Genomic DNA, 23,927 nt, shown 5'->3' on the forward strand with positions numbered 1-23,927 from the left:
CGTCAGTGGTGGTGGAGGCAAACTCAATAGGGTCTTTTAAGAGACTCCTGGACGAGTACATGGGACTTAATAGGATGGAGGGTTATAGGTAGGCCTAGAAGGTAGGGATATGTTCGGCACAACTTGTGGGGCCGAAGGGCCTGTTTGTGCTGTAGTTTTTCTATGTTTCTATGCAGTGACTATAACCACACCAAAATATATCAGTTTTTAAAATATAAACTTTGAAGAAGTGGGAAATAAACTGACCATAGTAAACCAGTCTGAACTATTCATGAGTAAACCTACAATGAAGTATTCAAAGAAATTATTTGTAGGTACAAAATTTAGGGAATTTTGGAAAATTATCCCTGCAGTCACTTGTTTCAGAATATGATGTAGGTTGTCAGCTTCAAGGCATTTGTCAGCTTTCAGTTCCACTTGCTCCACTACTTGCTCTTTAGTAATATTAATTATTTTAGGTTCCTCACTCTCATTAGAGCCTTGATTCCCTACTATTTCTGGAATGTATTTTGTGTCTTTGAAGCCAGATGCTAAATATTAATTAAAAACCACTGCCATTTCCTTATTCCCCATTATTTATCTGGTCTCAGTCTTTAAGGGACCCATTTACTTTTGCTTCATTCTTCCTTTTTACATTTTTGGACAAGCTCTTACAACACACTTTTATATTTCTGGCTCGTTTACTTTCATATTCTGTGTTGACTTCTATCATTATTTTGGTCATCCTTTACTGATATCCCAAACTCTCCTACTCCTCAGACTTGCTACTCTTTTTCACGTTATAAGCTATTTCTTTTCATCTTTACTATTCTGAATCTCGTTGAACAGAGAAACACAGAAAATAGAAAATGGGCGGCACGGTAGCACAGTGGTTAGCACTGCTGCTTCACAGCTCCAGGGACCTGGGTTCGATTCCCAGCTTGGGTCACTGTCTGTGTGGAGTTTGCACATTCTCCTCATGTCTGCGTGGGTTTCCTCCGGGCGCTCCAGTTTCCTCCCACAGTCCAAAGATGTGCGGGTTAGGTTGATTGGCCATGCTAAAAATTGCCCTTAGTGTCCTGCGATGCGTAGGTTAGAGGGATTAGTGGGTAAAATATGTAGGGGTATGGGGGTAGGGCCTGGGTGGGATTGTGGTCAGTGCAGACTCGATGGGCCGAATGGCCTCTTTCTGTGCTGTAGGGATTCTATGATAGTAGGCTATTCGACCCTTCGAATCTGCTTCACCATTCAATATGATCATGGCTGATCCTCTATCTCAACACCATACTCCCATGTTCTCCCTATGCTCCTTGACACCTTTCGAGTCTAGAAATCTATTTCCTTCTGAAATGTATTGAGTGATTTAGCATCCACAGCCTTCTGTGGCAGAGAATTCCATAGGTTCAGCACCCACAGTGAAGAAATTTCTCTTCATCTCAGTCCTAAATGGCTGGCCCCGTTACTTTGGGACAGTGATCCCTTGTTCCAGACACCCCAGCTAGAGGAAACAACATCCCTGCATCCAGCCCTGTCAGAATTATATATGCTTCCATTGGATCTCCTCTCATTCTTTTAAGTTCCAGTGAAAATAGGCCCAGTTGACCCAATCTCTCCTCATATGACAATCCTGTCAACCCAGGAATGAGTTTGGTGTACTCACTCTATAGCAAGTCTATCCTTTCTTAGATAAGGAGACCAAAACTGTGCGCAATACCCCAGGTGTGGTCTCACCAAGGCCCTGTACAGCTGCAGTAAGACATCCTTGCTCCTGCACTGAGGTCCTCTTGCAACAATGGCCATTTGCTTTCCTAACTGCTTGCTGTACCTGCACGCTTGCTTTCAGTGTACATCATTTCCCAATCTTTTATTTAAATACCCTGCCACTGGTTGATCATCTTTCCCATGGGGTTGTTGACAATTATGAAATATTTCCTTTAATGTTCACCATTGATATTTACCCTCATGCTTTACCCAGCTCACCCCTTATACCTAGGTAATTGGCTTTATGTTCAATAGTTTAGTTTCAGACTTGTACAATTCAAACTCAATGTGAAACATATAATAATCACTCTTTTCCATAAGATCCCTTACTATAAGATTAAGAATTAATAAACACTTTCCATTGTACAAAACAAGATCTAAAGTAGACTCTTCCCTGAAATAGAAAATGCTGGAAACACTCAGCAGGTCAGACAGCATCTGTGGAACAGAAACATTTACACTTCAGGTTGATGACCTAGGATTAGAACTGGGAGAAGTAGAAACGCAATAGGTTTTAAGTGAAGTGGGGTAGGGAGAGAGAAAAAGTACAAAGTACAAATAGGAAGCCAATGATAGACCGGCAGATAAGACAGTTGTTGGTGTAGGATCAACAGGACACTTAAACAAGGAGGGGTGGGTGGGGGGGGGAATCTTCCACTGAGGAAAAAGACTCATCAGATGCAAGGAATGGACATTGCATCATCAGAACATATGAAGAATGAGAAACTGGAAGAATGGAATGTTTTCTTTACAGGAAGCAGGGTGTGCGGTAAAGGTGGCTGTGGGAGCCAGTGGACTCAGTGAATATTGTTTGATACATATCTCCAGAAACGGGCACAGAGAAATTGAGGAAGGGAAGGACAGAGTCAGAGATTGATTTTGATTTGATTTATTATTGTCACATGTATTAGTATACAATGAAAAGTATTGTTTCTTGCACAGTATACAGACAAAGCGTACCGTTCACAGAGAAGGAAAGGAGAGAGTGCAGAATGCAGTGTTATAGTCATAGCTAGGGTGTAGAGAATGATCAACTTAATACGAGGTAGATCCATCCAAGATTGGGCCACGTGAAGGTGGGAGTAGGCTAGAAACTAGAAACCAAGTTGATGAAATTTTCCAGTTCCAGAGACAGAGGGAGCAATATCTATTATTTGGAGATGTGAGTTGAGTATGATGGTGGCATGATGGCACAGTGGTTAGCACTACTGCCTCACAGCGCCAGGGACCCGGGTTCAATTCCCGGCTTGGGTCACTGTCTGTGTGGAGTTTGCACGTTCTCCCCGTGTCTGCGTGGGTTTCCTCCGGGTGCTCCGATTTTCTCCCACATTCTGAAAGGCATGCTGGTTAGGGTGCATTGACTCGGACAGGCGCCAGGGGAATTTCACAGTAACTTCATTGCAGTGTTAATGTAAGCCTTATTTGTGATTAATAAATAAACTTTACTTTAACTTTGGCGTTACAGGAGTTGTTGTTCAATGTGAGAACAAGTTCAGCTGTGTAGAGGAGATTGGTGTTGGAGAGTGGCTGACTGGGCCTCCATTCCAGGGAGAAGAGGAGATACTGTCATGGTCAGGAACAGAGGTGTAGAGAGACATCCATGGTGAAGATGGGTCAGGAAATTGGAAACTGCTGAAAGGATGTCGGGCATCAGAAGATTCACAGACGCAGGTAGGAAAAGACTGGATAAAAACAAATAAGAGTCGAGATTGGAAGAAATGAGTTCACTGGGAGAAGGAACAGGCTGAAACAATAGGTCAATAAGTGCAGAGTTCACAATGTACTGTTTGTGGATCTTGGGAAAGAGGTGGAAGTGGACTGTTCAGGGTCAGGGGATTATGAGACTGGAGGGGAAGAAAAACATCGCCAGTGATGAAGTCAGTGACAGTGCTGGAGACGAAGGTTTGATGCGGAGGTCATGGTCCAGGAGGAGGTAGGAAGAAGGGTCAGAGAATCAGGTTGGACTGAATGAGGTAGCAGAGAAATTGAGAAAGGTGATGCCCCCTCAGCAGTTCTCAATGAAAAGATCAAGTGAGGGTATGGACAGATTGTTCAAAGTCAGAGAGTGGAAAGTCAGAGGTACTCTGATTATACAGCAAGAGGTAAGATTACTGTTGCCTCACAGCACCAGGGACCCAGGTTCAATTCCAACCTTGGGTGACAGTCGGTGTGGAGTTTGCACGTTCTCCCAGTGTCTGCGTGGGTTTCCTTCCATTCGCTCTGGTTTCCTTCCACAGCCAAACGATAGGTGGACTGGCCAAGCTATATTACCCTTTAGTGTTCAAAGATGTGCAGGTTAGGAGGATTGGCCATGCCAAAGTGCCTGGTTAATATTCTGTTAAACAGTACAGCTATTGTTAAGGGCCCTATAAACTACTCCCAGCAGCATTTTCTGATCTTTGTTAATTCTCATCACAATCCATAATGATGCTTCCTTCTTTCCCAAGCCAAGATGCTTCTTCACTACTACCCTACTAACTTTTCCACTACTAGCCTTTATATTCAGCATCCTCCTTTTCCATTTTGTCTGCCTTTTCTAAACATCAACTACCCGGAAAATTTAGTTCCCTAAACACAACCACATATTGGCAATGACTATCAGATCATTTTTTTAATCCCAGGTTGAGGTGAGGGTGTGCTTTTTTAAAAATTTGATTTATTGTCACATGTATTAACATAGTAAACAGTATTGTTTCTCGCGCGCTATACAGACAAAATATACCATTCATAGAGAAGGAAACGAGAGAATGCAGAATGTAGTGTTGCAGTCATAGCTAGGGTGTAGAGAAAAATCAACGTAATGCAAGGAAAGTCCATTCAAAAGTCTGACAGCAGCAGGGAAGAAGCTGTTCTTGAGTCGGTTGGTATGTGACCTCACTTTTGTACCTTTTTCCCAACGGAAGAAGGTGGAAGAGAGAATGTCTGGGGTATGTGGGGTCCTCAATTATGCTGGCTGCTTTGCCGAGGCAGCGGGACGTGTAGACAGAGTCAATGGATGGGAGGCTGGTTTGCATGATGGATTGGGCTACATTCACGGCCTTTTGTAGTTCCTTGTGGTCCTGGGCAGAGCAGGAGCCATACTAAGCTGTGATACAACCAGAAAGGATTCTTTCTATGATGCATCTGTAAAAGTTGGAGAGAGTCGTAGCTGACATGCCAAATTTCCTTAGTCTTCTGAGAAAGTAGAGGCATTGGTGAGCTTTAACTATTGTGTTGGCATGGGGGGACCAGGACAGGTTGTTGGTGATCTGGACACCTTGAAACTTGAAGCTCTCGACCCTTCCTACTTCATCCCCATTGATGTAGACAGGGGCATGTTCTCCTTTACACTTCCTGAAGTTGATGGCAATCTCCTTCATTTTGTTGACATTGAGGGAGAGATTATTGTTGCCGCACCAGTTCACCAGATTCTCTATCTGGTGCAGCTTGGTAAAAGATGTGGTGAAAGTATTACCAAAGAGTAGTTAGTTGGGACTTTGAGATACAACCAGGAATATGACTTAAACGTGCGAGAGATAATCAAAGCTAACACTAAAGTTTATGCTAATAATAGCTGATCAAGGGATCTGAGAAGGATAGGTCACATCTGACTAATATTGCTGAAGTAAATAAGGCCACTAACATGGTTGACAAGGAAATGCTTCTGAAAGTCGTGTATGTGGGCTTCCAGAAGGCATTTAACAAATTCCCACTAGAAGAGATTATCAAAAATTAGAGTGAATAGATATAGAAGCAACGTGTGCCATGGATTGGAAATTGGTTGGGAGGTAGGAGACAGAGTATAATGTTAATGAAAATGTAAACGATTGATTGTGACAAGTGGTGTTAGAATCATAGAATCCCTATAGTGCAGGAGGCTATTCGGCCCATTGAGTCTGCACTGACAACAATCCCACCCAGGCCCTATCCCCGTAACCTTATGTATTTACCCTGTTCTCCCCCAGATACTCAGAGTCAATTTAGCATGGCCAATCAACCTAACTCGCACATCTTTGGGCCATAGGAGGAAACCGGAGCACCCGGAGGAAACACACGCAGACACGGAGAGGACGTGCAAACTCCACACAGATAGTCACCCAAGTCTGGAATTAAACGTGGGTCCCTGGCACTGTGAGGCAGCAGTGCTAACCACTGTGCCACCGTGCCGCCCAAAGGATCTGTGTTCCCCAGGGATCTGCACTGGAGCCTCAGTTTTGGCTGATAGTTATCAATGAGATAAATGAAGGAATAGAAATTGCATATCCAAATTTATTAGTGACACCAGGTGACAAAATAAATTGTGCAAATGTGAGCAGGAAGTTACATTACATTGCATCAAACAGTTATTTTAAAAATCGCCTTTTAAAACTACTTAAGAAAGCCATGCAGTGAAAACATTAATTCAAATTTTCTTCTCTTTACCATGCAATATTTCAAATAAAACCATCCATTACATTAAATAGAACTACGTCAAAATGCTTACCTGGGAACTCGGACACTTTCTTCTGTGGCACCCAAACCCAACTGACCATCTTTGGCAAGTCCCCAAGCAAACACTTGACCATTATCATTTAGTGCAAGTGTGTGCATCTCTCCACATGAAACTGCACTGATGTTCTGAGCATCCAAAGCGCCAACTTGCTCTATACACAAAAATAAAATAAAAGTAGATTTAGATTGATCCCTTTACAAATGTATGGCATAGCAAATACAACACCAACACAGGCTATTCCATGCAAAGTGTCCTTGCTGGCATTCATCTCCATTTGAGCCTCCTCATCAGTCTTTTCCTTTGTAACTTATCAGTTTAGTCCACTATACCCTTCTCTTGTATGTTTATCTAGCTTATTCTTAGTTGATCTGTATTGTTGGACCAGGTACTATGGATGGGAGTTCCATATTCTCAGCACATTTTGAGTAAAGAATATTTTCTCCTGAATTTCCTATTTGGCAATGCTAAATTCTCCCTCAGTGTAACCGAACAGGCGCCGGAGTGTGGCGACTAGGGGATTTTCACAGTAATTTCATTGCAGTGTGAACTTGTGACTAATTGCAGCCTACTTGTGACTAATAAATAAACTTTACCTTTATTTGATTTGGTGACTATATTATACTGATGGATCCTATCTGTGCTCTTTCCCACAAGTGGAAATATTTACTGTTTATTCCAACAAAACCTTTAAACTTTCAAAGACCTGTGTTAGGTCATCCCCTCAGCCTTCTCTTTTAAAAAAGAGAATAGGATCATGCTGTTTATCTTTTCCTTATAGGTATACTTCTACATTTTTGGTATCATCCTTGTAAATTGCTTTTGCACCCACTTTGCTGCCTCGGTTTTTTTTTAAGAAGATGGTGATCAAAGTTGCAGTATTCAAGGTGTGGTCTAACCCAGGTTTCACAGTAAGTAGTCTCACAACACCAGGTTAAAGTCCAACAGGTTTATTTGGTGGCACTTGTCATAGAGCACTGTTGGACTTTAACCTGGTGTTGTGAGACTACTTACTGTGCCTACCCCAGTCCAACGTCGGCAACTCCACATCATGGTAACCAAAGTTTCAGACAAGTTTAGTGTAATTTTCTTTACTACTCAATTCTGTCCCTCTAAGACTAACCCCTTTCGACTGCACTTTGCATCAAAAGGCCACTGTAGCAAAATTAATGCATACCAAAGTGACTCAGTTCAGGTTAGATTTTGACAATCAAAGCAAAACAGAACTACCAAGATTTATACATATATTTGCCCTATGAGATATCAAAATTGCCTTTCTGACATGCGCAATTGCAATTTATTGCCAAATATCCTAGGACATGTCTATTGACCAAGAGACAATGTCATCTAATGCCCAGAAACATCTCAATAAACATTGTTTTTAATTAAGGATCAGCATCAATTTGATTCAGCTGTTCATAACTATGATTTTGGCAATACTCACTTTGGTCAATTTTCAACAAAGAGTTATCAACATGTTTTCAACATATGGTTGCTTTATGAGGAACGGACTGACAGTTTAGGCTTGTATCCACTGCAGTTTAGAAGACTAAGAGGTGACTTTATTGAAACATATGATCCTGAGGGGTCTTGAGAGGGTGGATGTAGAGAGGATATTTCCTCTTGTGGGCGAATCGACAACTAGGGGTCTAAGAATAAGGTGCTGCCCACTTAGGACAGAGATGAGGAGAATCTTTTTCTCTGAGCTTCCCGAGTCTTTGGAACTCTCTTCCTCAAAAGGCAATGGAAGCAATGTCTTTGAATATGTTTAAGGCAGGGGTAGCTAGATTTTTGGTAAGCAAGGGGTTGAAAGGTTATCATGGGTAGGCAGGAATGTGGAGTTGAGGTTACAGTTAGATCAGCCATGATCTTCATGAATGGCAAAGTAGGCTCACAGTGGCGGAGTGGTTACTCCTTCTAATTCATATTCTCATTTAAAATAGATTCATAGAAATATAACTACTGGGATAGATAACTTTTTTAAAATCAGACTTCGACAGATTATGGGTAAGTGGGAAAATCAGTTTAAAGTTTGAGCTATAGAACCTTCTATCAAAAACATTCTGGAGTAAGTGAGCGGCTCTTTACCTCTGGGACAAATCTAGATGCCCAAAACTGGGTACACATGAAACGCCACAGCCTATCAGCAACAGCAGCAGAATGGAATACCACCACAATCGCTCGGGAGTTGAGCTTCTACAGTTGGATCTTGGCTGATCTGCACTTTACTTCAACTGTTCCAATGAAGGATAATGCTAGCTCAAGGAACAGAAGCTGCTCTTTCTATTTGGTACTTTACAGCTTTCTAGTCTTTAACAATAAGTTCAACAACTTTAGATCTTTGGCAGTACTCTGATTCTGTCAGACAGCAGAGGTTGCCAACAGCAGGTAGTGTGAGCTGGTGCATACCCATGGAATCTACCTGCCTTCTTCTTCCACATCCCTGGCCACAGAAGCTTTTTGCCTGTCAGATTTCCAACTTTTTCCTCTCCATCTGTGATTAAAGGCCATCAACCTAAATATTAACTTTTCTCTCCCCAAAGATGTTGCCCGGCCTGAAAGCTCCCAGCATTTTCTGTTTTGCTCCATAGACAGCCCCTTCTCAATCTTATGAGTTAGTGATGTCCTTAAAATAATCAACTAGAGTAGTCAAACAGAACTAAGTCGTAACAAAGCCAAGGTGGCAATCTCTGATCAATTCATATTTGTTCCAAGTGTTTAGTTACTCAATCTGTAATGTCTGATTCTAGCTCCTTCCTCACATTGATGTTAAACTACTGCACCAGCCGATAATTGGTTTCTTGCTCCAATCTTACAATAATGGTGTGACATCAGCCATTTTCTAGCTGAATGGCGCAATTCCAGAATCAAGAGAAAAAATATAACTAACAATTCTACAATTTCCTCACCTACTTTCTTGGGTCCAGTCCCATTATTTTCCTATAACAGTATTTTTTTTCTAATTTTAAATACAATAAGTGCCTTCCCTTGGTTTATTTTTAAGTTTCCATTCTATTACTGATATTTATGGTCTTTCTAATGAAGTGGAGATGCCGACTTTGGACTGGGGTAAACACAGTAAGAGTTTTAACAACACCAGGTTAAAGTCCAACAGGTTTATTTGGTAGCAAATGCCATTAGCTTTCGGAGCGCTGCACCTTTGTCAGATGGAGTGGAAATCTGCTCTCAAACAGGGCACAGAGACACAAAATCAAGTTACAGAATACTGATTAGAATGCGAATCTCTACAGCCAACCAGGTCTTAAAGATACAGAAAATGTGAGTGGAGGGAGCATTAAGCACAGGTTAAAGAGATGTGTATTGTCTCCAGACAGGACAGCCAGTGAGATTCTGCAAGTCCAGGAGGCAAGCTGTGGGGGTTACTGATAGTGTGACATAAAGCCAACCTCCTGGTTTAGGCCGTCCTCATGTGTGCGGAACTTGGCTATCAGTTTCTGCTCAGCGACTCTGCGCTGTCGTGTGTCATGAAGGCCGCCTTGGAGAACACTTACCCAAAGATCAAAGGCTGAATGCGCGTGACTGTTGAAGTGCTCCCCCACAGGAAGAGAACAGTCTTGCCTGGCGATTGTCGAGCGGTGTTCATTCATCTGTTGTCGTAGCATCTGCATGGCTTCCCCAATGTACCATGCCTCGGGACATCCTTTCCTGCAGCGTATCAGGTAGACAACGTTGGTTGACAGTTCGACAGTTCCAACGCGCCACAGCAAAAAACCACACCGACCTCCTCAGAAGACAAACACAGGACACGGTGGACAGAGTACCCTTCGTCGTCCAGTACTTCCCCGGAGCGGAGAAGCTACGGCATCTCCTCCAGAGCCTTCAACATGTCATTGATGAAGACGAACATCTTGCCAAGGCCATCCCCACACCCCCACTTCTTGCCTTCAAACAACCGCACAACCTCAAACAGACCATTGTCCGCAGCAAACTACCCAGCCTTCAGGAGAACAGTGACCACGACACCACACAACCCTGCCACAGCAACCTCTGCAAGACGTGCCGGATCATCAACACGGATGCCATCATCTCACGTGAGAACACCATCTACCAGGTACACGGTACCTACTCTTGCAACTCGGCCAACGTTGTCTACCTGATACGCTGCAGGAAAGGATGTCCCGAGGCATGGTCCATTGGGGAAACCATGCAGACGCTACGACAACGGATGAATGAACACCGCTCGACAATCACCAGGCAAGACTGTTCTCTTCCTGTGGGGGAGCACTTCAGCGGTCACGGGCATTGAGCCTCTGATCTTCGGGTAAGCATTCTCCAAGGCAGCCTTCACGACACACAACAGCGCAGAGTCGCTGAGCAGAAACTGATAGCCAAGTTCCGCACACATGAGGACAGCCTAAACTGGGATCTTGGGTTCATGTCACAGTATCAGTAACCCCCACAGCTTGCCACCTGGACTTGCAGAATCTCACTGGCTGTCCTGTCTGGAGATAATACACATCTCTTTAACCTGTGCTTAATGCTCCCTCCACTCACATTGTCTGTATCTTTAAGACTTGGTTGGTTGTAGAGATTCGCATTCTAATCAGTATTCTGTAACTTGATTTTGTGTCTCTGTGCCCTGTTTGAGAGCAGATTTCCACTCCATCTGACAAAGGTGCAGTGGTCCGAAAGCTAATGGCATTTGCTACCAAATAAACCTGTTGGACTTTAACCTGGTGTTGTTAAAACTCTTACTTTCTAATGAACACAGATATAATGTACCCATTTAATAAATCTGCAGCTATCTTATCGAAAACCATACTATTAACGTACTTACTGGGTCCACATCGCTCAACCATACATGTAATACATTTACAAAAACTATTAGCCTTTACCTACACGATTTTATTCATATTCTATTTTTGCAATTCTTAATATTTTCTATATTCTTCTGTTGTTTTCGATAGATTTTCTAACACTCTGGGTTAGCACTTTTCTTGACATTTGTGTCACTTCTTATAGTTTCACCCTGTCTTATGTTGACAATAGTTGACAATGACCGGACAAATAGAATTTTTAATCCTTCAGGTTATGTATTGTACTAAATACTTCTCTGAATACCTCCCACTGTTTTTCTACAGGATTGCATATTAACAGCCCAGTCTAATTTAAAGTCTCCAACTTAGTTTGCTCCCTCAAAGTCAATCCTACTTAAGTTTAAAATCTTAGGTAGTGCATATTTTTTCTCTTTCATGTTATTTTATCTTCACATCAAATTTTTATGGCTACTGTTTGCAGTGTGTTTCCTTATCTCTAACCTCACAGTCCAGCATATTCCTTACTCCTCCACCTGGAAACACTACCCTTGCAAGCTGGCCTTATCTCCAATGCCCACATCTCACCAACGCACTTAAAAAGTATCCAGTTAGGTGACCACCCCTGGTTCAAGAAAGAGTAGCACAGCATACCAAGGGTAGCACCAAGTATACCTACAAAGAACAAAACAGCACAGGAACAGGCCCTTCGGCCCTCCAAGCCCGCGCCGCTCCCTGCTCCAAACTAGACCATTCTTTTGTATCCCTCCATTCCCACTCCGTTCATATGGCTGTCTAGATAAGTCTTAAACGTTCCCAGTGCGTCCGCCTCCACCACCTTGCCTGGCAGCGCATTCCAGGCCCCCACCACCCTCTGTGTAAAATATGTCCGTCTGATATCTGTGTTAAACCTCCCCCCCATCACCTTGAACCTATGACCCCTCGTGAACGTCACCACCGACCTGGGGAAAAGCTTCCCACCGTTCACCCTATCTATGCCTTTCATAATTTTATACACCTCTATTAAGTCTCCCCTCATCCTCCGTCTTTCCAGGGAGAACAACCCCAGTTTACCCAATCTCTCCTCATAACTAAGCCCCTCCATACCAGGTAACATCCTGGTAAACCTCCTCTGTACTCTCTCCTTCTGGTAGTGTGGCGACCAGAACTGGACGCAGTATTCCAGATGCGGCCGAACCAACGTTCTATACATCTGCAACATCAGACCCCAACTTTTATACTCTATGCCCCGTCCTATAAAGGCAAGCATGCCATATGCCTTCTTCACCACCACCTCCACCTGTGACGTCACTTTCAAGGATCTGTGGACTTGCACACCCAGGTCCCTCTGCGTATCTACACCCTTTATGGTTCTGCCATTTATCATATAGCTCCTCCCTACATTATTTCTACCAAAATGCATCACTTCGCATTTATCAGGATTGAACTCCATCTGCCATTTCTATGCCCAAATTTCCAGCCTATCTATATCCTTCTGTAGCTTCTGACACTGCTCATCACTATCTGCAAGTCCTGCCAATTTTGTGTCGTCCGCAAACTTACTGATCACCCCAGTTACACCTTCTTCCAGATCATTTATATAAATCACAAACAGCAGAGGTCCCAATACAGAGCCCTGCGGAACACCACTAGTCACAGGCCTCCAGCCGGAAAAAGACCCTTCCACTACCACCCTCTGTCTTCTGTGACCAAGCCAGTTCTCCACCCATCTAGCCACCTCCCCCTTTATCCCATAAGATCCAACCTTTTTCACCAGCCTACCATGAGGGACTTTGTCAAACCTAATGAGAAGACAGCCTGATGAAAGTGCAACAGAGGACTTAGTGCATGCTGAACAACAGAAACTAGATTCTATATAAGAGCTGAGAAATCTCAATGAATCAGGCCAAAGCTCTGCAATTACTATATCCAGTTGCAAATGTTAGTGAACAAGTAAGCAAAAATTGATGAAAACATCCAATAATTCCATCCTCAATGATGCAGAGCCGAACACAAGTGTGAAAGACGAGGCTGAATCATTCAATATCATCTTTAGTCAGACAGTACCAAGTAAATGATTAGTTCCCTCTTCAGGTGGCCAAATGTCAATCAGCCAACTCAATTTACTCCCTGTAACATTAAGGGCCTGAGTGCAATGGACAGAGGAAACAATTTTGGATCTTTACAATACCCCGATTCTGTTAAGAATCTTGAAGACTCGTTGAGTTTTCTCAATATAGTTTACAATACTGGTATCTATATAACAATGCGAAAAATTACCAAGCTTGGTCTTGTCCATTAAAGCAGAACAAATCCAACTCTGTCAATTACCACTAATTGAGCCTACGCCCAAAATAATGGGAGGTGTTGTCTACAGGTTCATACTCATCAATAACCTGATGCTTGGGGCGGCACGGTAGCACAGTGGTTAGCACTGCTGCTTCACAGCTCCAGGGACCTGGGTTCGATTCCCGGAGTGGAGTTTGCACATTCTCCTCGTGTCTGCGTGGGTTTCCTCCGGGTACTCCGGTTTCCTCCCGCAGTCCAAAGATGTGCGGGTTAGGTTGATTGGCCATGCTAAAAAATTGCCCTTAGTGTCCTGGGATGCGTAGGTTAGAGGGATTAGTGGGTAAATATATAAGGATATGGGGATAGGGCCTGGGTGGGATTGTGGGCGGTGCAGACTCGATGGGCCGAATGGCCTCTTTCTGTGCTATAGGGTTTCTAAGATTTCTTAGTTTGGGTTCCTCAAAGACTTAGTTTCAGATATTCACACAAGAACTCATTTCTAGAGGTAGGACAAAAGTGCTTCCCTTGACATCAAACGAGCATTTCACTGGATAGTAGCAAGGAACTTGCCAACACTATAGTTAAGAAAGCCCACCAACACCCGAAATTTGGCATGTCAGCTGCGACTCTCACCAACTTTTATAGATGCACCATAGAAAGCATTCTTTCTGGTTGTATCACAGCTTGGTATGGCTCCTGCTCTGCCCAAGACCGCAAGAAACTACAAAAGGTCGTGAATGTTGCCCAATCCATCACGCAAACCAGCCTCCCATCCATTGACTCTGTCTACCCTTCCCGCTGCCTCAGCAAAGCTACCAGCATAATTAAAGACCCCACGCACCCCGGACATTCTCTCTTCCACCTTCTTCCGTTGGGAAAAAGATACAAAAGTCTGAGGTCACGTACCAACCGACTCAAGAACAGCTTCTACCCTGCTGCTGTCATTTGAATGGACCTACCTCGCATTAAGTTAATCTTTCTCTACACCCTAGCTATGTCTGTAACACTACATTCTGCACTCTCGATTCCTTCTCTATGAATGGTATGCTTTGCCTGTATAGTGCGCAAGAAACAATACTTTTCACTTTATGCTAATACATGTGACAATAAGACATCAAATCAAATCAAAAACTTCTGTAAAACTGAAGTCAGTGGGTATTAAGGGATGGACTCGCCAGTGACTGGAATCATGTATCGCAAAGGAAGAGAATTTTGGCCATTGGAGGCTAATTATCATAGTCGCAGAACTTCAATACATCAATTTCTCAGGGTAGCATCCCAAACCTAATTACCTTCAACTATTTCATAAGTAATCGCCCACCCATCATAAGATCAGAAGATTGTTGGTACTGATAGAACATTCAGCTCAATTTCCAATTCTTCAGCGAATGTTTAGAATGGTGTGAAGCAACATTCCAGTCACATGAAATTGACAAAAATGCTGGCCTTGCCAGATGCTGCACACCATGAATGATTAAAAAAGAATTACATCATACAAGTGTCAAGCAGACCACGCAACAAGCCAGCACATAACCACCTCCCTCCCCCATGACATTTATTAACATAATCATCGCTGAGTCACCCCAACCACAGTGCTGAGAGTTGTGGAAGATAAAATGGTCTGAAAATGTCCTGTGAAATGGAATTATGTCATTATAGCACTTGATGATTTGTAGTACAGGCAAATGCTTCCAGACAACTTCAAACGGGGCGGCATGGTGGCACAGTGGTTAGATACTGCTGCCTCACAGGGCCAGGGACGTGGGTTTGATTCCCGGCTTGGATCACTGTCTGTGTGGAGTCTGCATGTTCTCCCCGTGTCTGCGTGGGTTGCTTCTGGGTGCTCCGGTTTCCTCCCACAGTCCGAAAGGTGTGCTGGTTAGGTGCATTGGCCATGCTAAATTCTCCTTCACTGTACCTGAACAAGCGCCGGAGTGTGGCAACTAGGGGATTTTCACAGTAACTTCATTGCAGTGTTAATGTAAGCCTACTTGTGACACTAATAAAAATAAACTTTAAAAAGTTTAGAACTTTAAATGGGTGGAATTATTAGACTTCCAAGTGGATAAAGAGATTATTATTTTTCCTTTGTTTACTGTCCATTACCATGGTAATGGTCCATTACCATGGTAATATATGTGACTCCCACAGTCCAAAGATGTGCGGGTTAGGTTGATTGGCCATGCTAAAAATTGCCCTTAGTGTCCTGAGATGCATAGGTTAGAGGGATTAGTGGGTAAAATATGTAGGGGTATGGGGTAGGGCCTGGGTGGGATTGTGGTCAGTGCAGACTCGATGGGCCGAATGGCCTCTTTCTGTGCTGTAGGGATTCTATGATTAGGACTATGGACAAAAACAGTTGTATGAAAATCAAAGTGACCTCAGCATTTCATGCAGTTAGGAGGTTAGGATAAAGTAAATATTAGCACCAGGACATGAACTGTTTTCATCTGTTCAACTTGAGCATGAATGATGATTAAAAGAATTGAAACTTCAGAATTCAATATATGGTGTGGAGTTGTGCGTTCCTTGGGCTCAGATTGTTTAACATGATTTACACTAATTTTAAATTTTGATGCAGTCTAATCAGATGAAGATATTTAGGAATAACTTGACATTGGCAAAGTAGGCACCAACAGCGAGAGCACATTTGATTTGAACTTCCCAATTGTGTTCATGGAGGAAACTCCAGGCCACCATTATTCATAATCAAGTTGGACAGATGAGAATAGTTCATTTCCTGGTGCTAATATTTACAGTAAGAAGATTAACAACACCAGGTTAAAGTCCAACAGGTTTATTTGGTAGCAAAAGCCACACAAGCTTTCGGAACCTTAAGCCCCTTCCTCAGGTGAGTGGGAATTGCATCTCCACATCATGGCTAATATTTACTTCATCCTATCCTACTAACTGCATGAAATATTGAGGTCACTTTGGTGATTTGATACAAATGTTTAGTTTACTTTGGAGCTCAGCTTAGACAGTTGGATATCCTGCAGCTGAAGGCAGATGCTGTAAATTCCAAGTTTAAATGACATTTTACATCAATTGCAATGTATTATATGTCAGTTTCCGCATGTACACTGAGCTCTACCTCACCACCATCTCACTCAACCCCTCCACTGTTTCCGCTTTTTCATCACCCAAGCAGAAATTTCTTGCAATTAAATATTGGGAAGAATGATGCCACGGTCTTTGGTTCCCATGATGAACTCTGTTCCCTGGTTACCAATTTAATTCCTCTCTGAGGTTGAGTCAGACTGTTCTGGCCCCACAGTGAGTTTCTAACCACATGTGTGCCACTCAGTTTGCCTAGTTCCACCTCTTTAACACTGCACATTTCCATCGCTGCCTCAGTTCATCTGCTGCTGTCTTTGTTAGTTCTAGATCTATTCCAACAAATTCCTGGCCAGCCTCCCACATTCTCAGTCTCTAAATTGGAGTATGTCCAAAACTCTGTTGGATGCATCCTTAATCACACCAAGCCCTGTTCACCTATCTCTAAGTTCCCAGACTTGTACTGGTTGCTGGTTAAGCACATCTCCACATGACAGCAGATCTCCTGGTAGCAGTAGCTACAAGAACAAGACAGGAAATATCTTAGAACATTACATAAAAGTTCCTTTATAAATACAAATTGCTGTTATATAAATCAGAACTTTAAATCATTGTAACCAATTTTTTCAAACATAATGTGACAGCCACAATCTCCGAACTAATTTAGGCTACATTTCTAAAATTCATATTTTTATCTCTCTTCGCAATGTTTGCTTAAATAAAATTACAAATTGAACACTGCCTTCAAAGATGCAGTAGTTTTGAACTTTCCTTGCTGGTCAATAAAGCTAAGCTGTTTTAGAGAGATTAGGGCACTGGTAGAAGAAAGGTTTCATAACCAAGAAAACATATTTGGCACATAGTTCAGTAAAACTGTCCCTTAAATTCATACTGGTCCAAGAGAGAGGGGCGCCTTCAGGCCAAGGTGCACAACAGTCTGAAAGGGAGCTCTCACCAATCATTGCCTCAGGAAGTCTGGGGGAAAAAAAAAGTTTGCCCAGGGCAGGCTAGACCTGGAAGTCAACAATGGATAATAATCAAGACTGGGAACTCAGTTGACACTATATCGTTGAGTAGAATCTATTGATTCACTAACGATTAACTAATGTCCTTTAGGGAAGGAAATTTGCCACTCTCTTGACTCTTAACAGCCCTCTGACGTATCCTTGCAAGCCACTCAGTAATATTAAACCACTACCAAGTCTACGAAAAGGAATGAAATCATACAGATCACTGGGATTCATCCTAGGCACCGGAAACAATAACAGCAAATCCAGCCTTGTTGACCTGCAAAGTTCTCCTCACTAACATTTGGGGGCTAGGGCTAAAATTGGGACGAGCTGTTGCAGATTAGACGTGCAATTGCCTGACATAGTCATAGTTGCAGAATCATACTTTACAGATGATGTCCCAGACACCACCATCCCTGGATATACCTTGTCACAGAATTCCATGGTCCAAAAGTTGAAATTCCACCAAATGGCTGAAATTTCTTATCTCTGGTCCTGCAAGTGCCTGTGTTGGGGACACTCTGCATTAATTAACAATTGAAGATGGGATAGAAAGCCACATTTCTAAATTAGTCAATGAGACAAAACCAGCAGCATAACATTACAAACAGATACGGAAAGGCTAAGGGAACAGGCAAAGCTGTGGCAAATGGATTTCAATCCAAAGATGTGCGGGTTAGGTTGATTGGCCAGGTTAAAAATTGCCCCTTAGAGTCCTGGGATGTGTAGGTTGGAGGGATTAGCGGGTAAATATGTGGGGGTAGGGCCTGGGTGGGATTGTGGTCGGTGCAGACTCGATGGGCCGAATGGCCTCCTTCTGCACTGTAGGGATTCTATGATTCAATGTCAGCCCATCACTTGTGACCTAAAAAGGGACAGAACAGGTTAGTTTCTAAATGGTGAAAAGCTAGAGATGGTGCAGACACAAAAAGACATGAGGGTCCAAGTACATGGATCATTAAAATGCCTCGACGGGCACGGAAAAATCAAAAAGGCTAACAGAATGCTGTTTTTTTACACCTAGAGGATTAGAATACAAGGAAGTGGAAGTTATGTTTCATCTTAAATGGCAGAACCCTTAGGAGTATTGATAGGCAAAGGGATCTGGGTGTACAGGGACACAGGTCACTGAAAGTGGCAATGCAGGTGGAGAAGGTAGTCAAGAAGGCATACGGCATGCTTGCCTTCATCGGCCGGGGCACTGAGTTTAAAAATTGGCAAGTCATGTTGACGCTTTATGGAACCTTAGTGAGGCTGCACTTGGAATATAGTGTTCAATTCTGGTCGCCACACTACCAGAAGGATGTGGAGACTTTGGAGAGGGTACAGAAAAGATTTACCAGGATGTTGCCTGGTATGGAGGGGCATTAGCTATGAGGAGTGGTTGGAGAAACTTGGTTTGTTCTCACTGCAGCGACGGAGGTTGAGGGGCGACCTGATAGAAGTCCACAAGATTATGAGAGGCATGGACAGAGTGAATAGTCAGAAGCTTTTTCCCAGGGTGGAAGAGTCAATTACTAGGGGGCATAGGTTTAAGGTGTGAGGAGCAAGATTTAAAGATGTACGAGGCAGATTTTTTACACAGAGATTAGTGGGTGCCTGGAACTCGTTGCCGGGGGAGGTAGTGGAAGGGGATACGGTAGTGACTTTTAAGGGGCGCCTTGACAAGTACATGAATGAGATGGGAATAGAGGGATATGGTCCCCGGAAGGGTAGGGGGTTTTAGTTATGTCGAGCAGCATGGTCGGTGCAGACTTGGAGGGCCAAAGGGCCTGTTCCTGTGCTGTAATTTTCTTTGTTCTTAAAAGGAGAACGAGGTCATGGAAGGTAAATGTTTAAGGAAATTTGAAAAGCTAATTTCTGCCACGTATGAGTAGGCAGTGGCATCAGTAGGGGTCAGGGAATAGGCAAACTGAATAATCACAGATGTTGTCCAATTCAGCTTGGGAAGACTAAGCCATTTTACTCCATCATCTGCCTTCAGCCTGCAGGTCTGTGCAATCCCTAACTAAGTTTTCAGACTAGCAATGCTGACATTCCCCAGTTCCAAGCAGGGTTCTTTCCTGCCAGCTCGAATGTTCCTGACAGGCAAAACTAGCTTCACCAATGAGTTGGCCATGGACCCCACCTGCACCTTGCCAGAAAGAAAATTGTTCAGCAATAGCAATATTTAGATGATCCACCATGCGATACTGAAAGAGGTACTTTGTGTCAACTAAGACAGTAGCAATGTGTTAACAGTAGTCCTGATGCCACCAGTGTCACGTGAATGCTGATACCATTAGAAACATGAGGCGCAATGCACATGCATCACAATTTTGCAGTAGCTTATCAGTTTGTGATCTCTTATTAATCTTTATTAATTTTAATGCTTTTCCCTAATATTTTGAAAACTAGTGCCAGTTTGCACAAGACTGTTTTCTCTCTTTTTGAAATGAGCGCTGATATCCTTCCTCAACAGTAGACATGACAATATTTTAATTGCCCCCCTCCAATATTTGCCTATAACACACTTTAGATACAGATATTGGTTGGACTCCAATTACTCTGTCTGGTTTGCAGTGCCGAATGTTCATCATAAATTGTTCACCACACATCCTTGTTTAACTGGGACAAAATTGCACATACTTTCCATTCAATAGAGAAATCATAGAAATCATCATAGAAACCCTACAGTGCAGAAGGAGGCCATTCGGCCCATCGAGTCTGCACCAACCACAATCCCACCCAGCCCCTACCCCCATATCCCTACATATTTTACCCGTTAATCCCCCTAACCTACACATCTCAGGACACTAAGGGGCAATTTTAGCATGGCCAATCGACCTAACCCGCACATCTTTGGACTGTGGGAGGAAACCAGAGCACCCGGAGGAAACTCACGCAGACACGAGGAGAATGTGCAAACTCCACACAGACAGTGACCCAAGCCGGGAATCGAACCCAGGTCCCTGGAGCTGTGAAGCAACAGTGCTAACCACTGTGCTACCGTGCCGCCCTGGTTATCAAACATTTGCTGGGATGAGGATCCTGGAGCTAAGTTTCATTCACTCCTCTGTTGACAGTAATCTAATTGGTATTTTCAGGCTCTGCAATGGCACGTAGCATGTGTATTTACTAAGTAGGTGAGACACAAGATCGGAGGTTCGCTCCCCAACACTCTGTACTCAGTTAATTTGGGATTCAACAGGTGGACTTTCAGAAGAGGAGAAAGTGAGTTAACTACAATTTTTATACATGCTGACTGTGGAAATATCAGACTAGTCAGTGCTTGAATAGGTTACCAGCACTCCATCATGGCTCAGGCATTAACAATGGCCATACATGTAATAAGGATAAAAACAAGCGTCTGTGGAAATGTACCACAAGGGGGCTAAGAATAAAACCAGACTGATAATCTGGCATTGATCCAGGCACTGGATACGATAAAGGCACAAATAGCCCAGTCGATCCTATAAATTCCTTTCAGGAACTTAGGATTTCATGCAGGAGGAGGCCATTCAGCCCTTCACGACTGTTCCTCCATTCAATAAGATCATGGCTGATCTGATTGTGATCTCAACTCAACTTTCCTATCAGCCCTCCAGAAACCGTGACTCCTAACTTTTCATTAACATCCGGCCACTGACTTGTGCCAAAATTGGGTAGAATATTCTCTCAGACTAGTCAAGCAACAGCTTGACATGGTCATACTCGCAGAATCATACCCATCAGTGACAGTCCCAGATCCCACTCTCACCATCCCTGTGTAGATCCTGAGCTGCCAGCACATTGATATACAGTTTGGAATGAGTGGTTCTGGGAGCCCTCAAGATTGGGTCTGGACCTAGGAAGTCTCATGGCATTAGGCAAGAAAACATCCTTCTGATTACCATTATTAAACTTCCTGAGTACAGTGGAGCCCCGTTGTAACACGATGGTTGGAGTCCACAAAATGTTATCATGAATGTTATCGGGGTCGCGTTAAATCGGGGTCGCGCTAAATCACTAAACCGGAAATAGTTAAAAAAAGGGTCCAATGATTCATCGCGTCATATCCGATTTCGCGCTAAATCGGGGCGCGTTACAACGGGGCTCCACTGTACTTCTTCACGGTTCAAAAAGATGGCTCACTATCACTTTCTCAAGGATAACTGGGGAGGGCAACAAATGCTGGCCTAGCATCAGCAACACCCACTTTCTGCAAAAGAATAAATAAAAACTTCCCATTTGCCCTTGGCTCCCGTGGGCTATTGCACTTCCGATTAGTCTGCCACACGCCGCTTGTCAAAAGCCTTGCTAAAATCCATACAGACTTCACCAAAAACACTTCCTCCATCAATCCTGTTTGTTATCACCTCAAAAAGATGCAAGCTAGTTAGAAACATTTGTTCTTTAACAAAACCATGCTAATTGCCCTTGGTTAATCCATTCCTTTCCAAATGCCAACTGATCCTTTTCCTCAGAATTGTTTGTCAATTATTTGCCCAGGCACAAAGTATTCGTGCACTATGCCTATGTTTTCCACTTTCACGCACAAATTACCTTTCTGGTCTCTAATTAGCCCTATTTATTCCTTAGTTATCCTCTCAGTTTTATGAATTTATAGGAAGTTCTTTGAGCTTTCGGTGATTTTACTTGCCAAGATTTATTCATGCCCTCTCTTTGCTTTTCCTTTTTAATTTCACCCCTGCACTTTCTATATTCCTCCAGGCTTTCTGCAGTATTGAGCACTCAATATCATATGCAAGTTTCTCCTTTTTTGACCTTATTCTACTTTGTACGCTCTTTGGTGCCCCAGGGTTCTAAATTTGCGATAAGAACTCTAATACTGAAAATCTGAAATTAAAAAGACTGCTGGAAATACGCAGCAGGTCTGGGCAGCAGCTGTGGAGAGAGGGAAACAGCATTAATGCTTCAATGATTCCTGTTCAAAATTTAAGGAAGGTATAAATGTGATGAGGTTTTATGCCATTGAAAGGGGGAGGGGAAAGGAGAACAAAAGAGAAGTTCAGGCAAAGGGTAGAGGGCAGGAGAGATTACATGACAAAGAGGAACAAAAGGCAAAGGGAGTGGTAATGGTTGCAACAACAGACAAAGCATTTGTCCAATGTGTTTAAATACTAAATAATGAACAGCTCTGTCTGAAAGCACAAACATAAAAAACAAGATTCAGACCTACAGTTAGCAGAAAAAAATGTCAAAAGGGGTCAGGGATCACGATCTGAAATGTAGGTTAAAACATAGGAACCGGAGTAGGCTGGTCAGCCTGTCCATGATTCAATACAATCATGGCTGATCGGACACTTCAATGTCTTTTACACACACTGTCTCCATACCCTCTACGTTAGTGTCAATCAGAAGTCTATCAATCTTTGCTTTAAGCATATCTAATGACTGACCTTCCACAGCCCTCTTGGGTAGGGAATTCCAAAGTTTCGCAAAGTTCCCCGTAAAGACATTTCTCCTCACCTTGGTCAAGTGGCATCACTCTTATTTTGAAATCGTGTCCCCTGGTTCTAGGCTCCCCAACCAAAGAAAACATCTTGCTTGCATCTCCTTCTGTGCTGTAAAATTCTATAATTTCTTTAGCTTTCAATGAGATCAGCTCTCATTCTGGAGAACACAGACCCAGATTGCCCAATCTCTCTTCATAAGACAGTCCCGCCATCCCCGGAACAAGTCTAACCAAGCTCCTGCACAATTGAAGCAAGACATCTTTACTCATAGAAATCATAGAAACCCTACAGTGCAGAAGGAGGCCATTCGGCCCATTGAGTCTGCACCAACCACAATCCCACCCAGGCCCTACCCCCACATATTTTACCCGCTAATCCCGCTAACCTACGCATCTCAGGACTCTAAGGGGCAATTTTTAACCTGGCCAATCAACCTAACCCGCACATCTTTGGACTGTGGGAGGAAACCGGAGCACCCGGAGGAAACCCACGCAGACACGAGGAGAATGTGCAAACTCCACAGACAGATAACCCTAGAGTACTCCTGTACTCAAATCTTCTTGCGATAAAGGCTAACATTCCACTAGCCTCCCGAGTAGCTTGCTGCACCTGCATGTTAGCCTTCAATGGTTTATGGACAAGGACAACCAGATCCCTTTGTACATCTATACTTTCTAATTTCTCATCATTTATGAAATACTCTACACATCTGTTCCTTCTTTCAAAGTGGATTCCCTCACATTTCTCCACATTACATACCATCTGCCATGTACTTGCCCACTCACCAAGTTTGTCCAAATCCTCCTAACACACATTCCCACCTCGTTTTGTATCACCCACGAACTTGGAAATATTACATCTGGTCCCCCCCATTAAAATCATTAATATATATTGTGAATAGCTTGGGCACAAGGACTGATCCTTGCGATACACCACTAGTAACAGCCTGCCAAAGTGAGAATGACCCGTTTATTCCAACTCGCTATTTTTCTGCCTGTAAGCCAATCTTTAATCCATGCCAGTATATTACCTCCTATCCTATGTGCTTTTATTTTGTGAATCAATGAAGCCTGCTAGTGAGCTAATCCTAGCTGGTATGTTGATGGGTTATCAATCATTTCCCCCATTGTGTATCAGTCACCCTAGCTCC

The 23,927-nt window shown here is 43.1% G+C and overlaps 1 protein-coding gene across 1 annotated transcript in view; it reads right to left on the reverse strand.

Moving 5' to 3' along the window:
• Nucleotides 1–23,927, reverse strand: part of herc4 (HECT and RLD domain containing E3 ubiquitin protein ligase 4) — a 106,859-nt gene that overhangs the window by 67,336 nt on the left and 15,596 nt on the right. The window contains exon 3 of the mRNA XM_078223650.1: nucleotides 6,203–6,362. Within this exon, the coding sequence (XP_078079776.1) occupies nucleotides 6,203–6,362 (160 nt within the window). The remainder of the gene's footprint in view (nucleotides 1–6,202; nucleotides 6,363–23,927) is intronic.

Source organism: Mustelus asterias, chromosome 11 (genome assembly GCF_964213995.1).
Source record: "Mustelus asterias chromosome 11, sMusAst1.hap1.1, whole genome shotgun sequence".
NCBI classification, from domain to species: domain Eukaryota; kingdom Metazoa; phylum Chordata; class Chondrichthyes; order Carcharhiniformes; family Triakidae; genus Mustelus; species Mustelus asterias.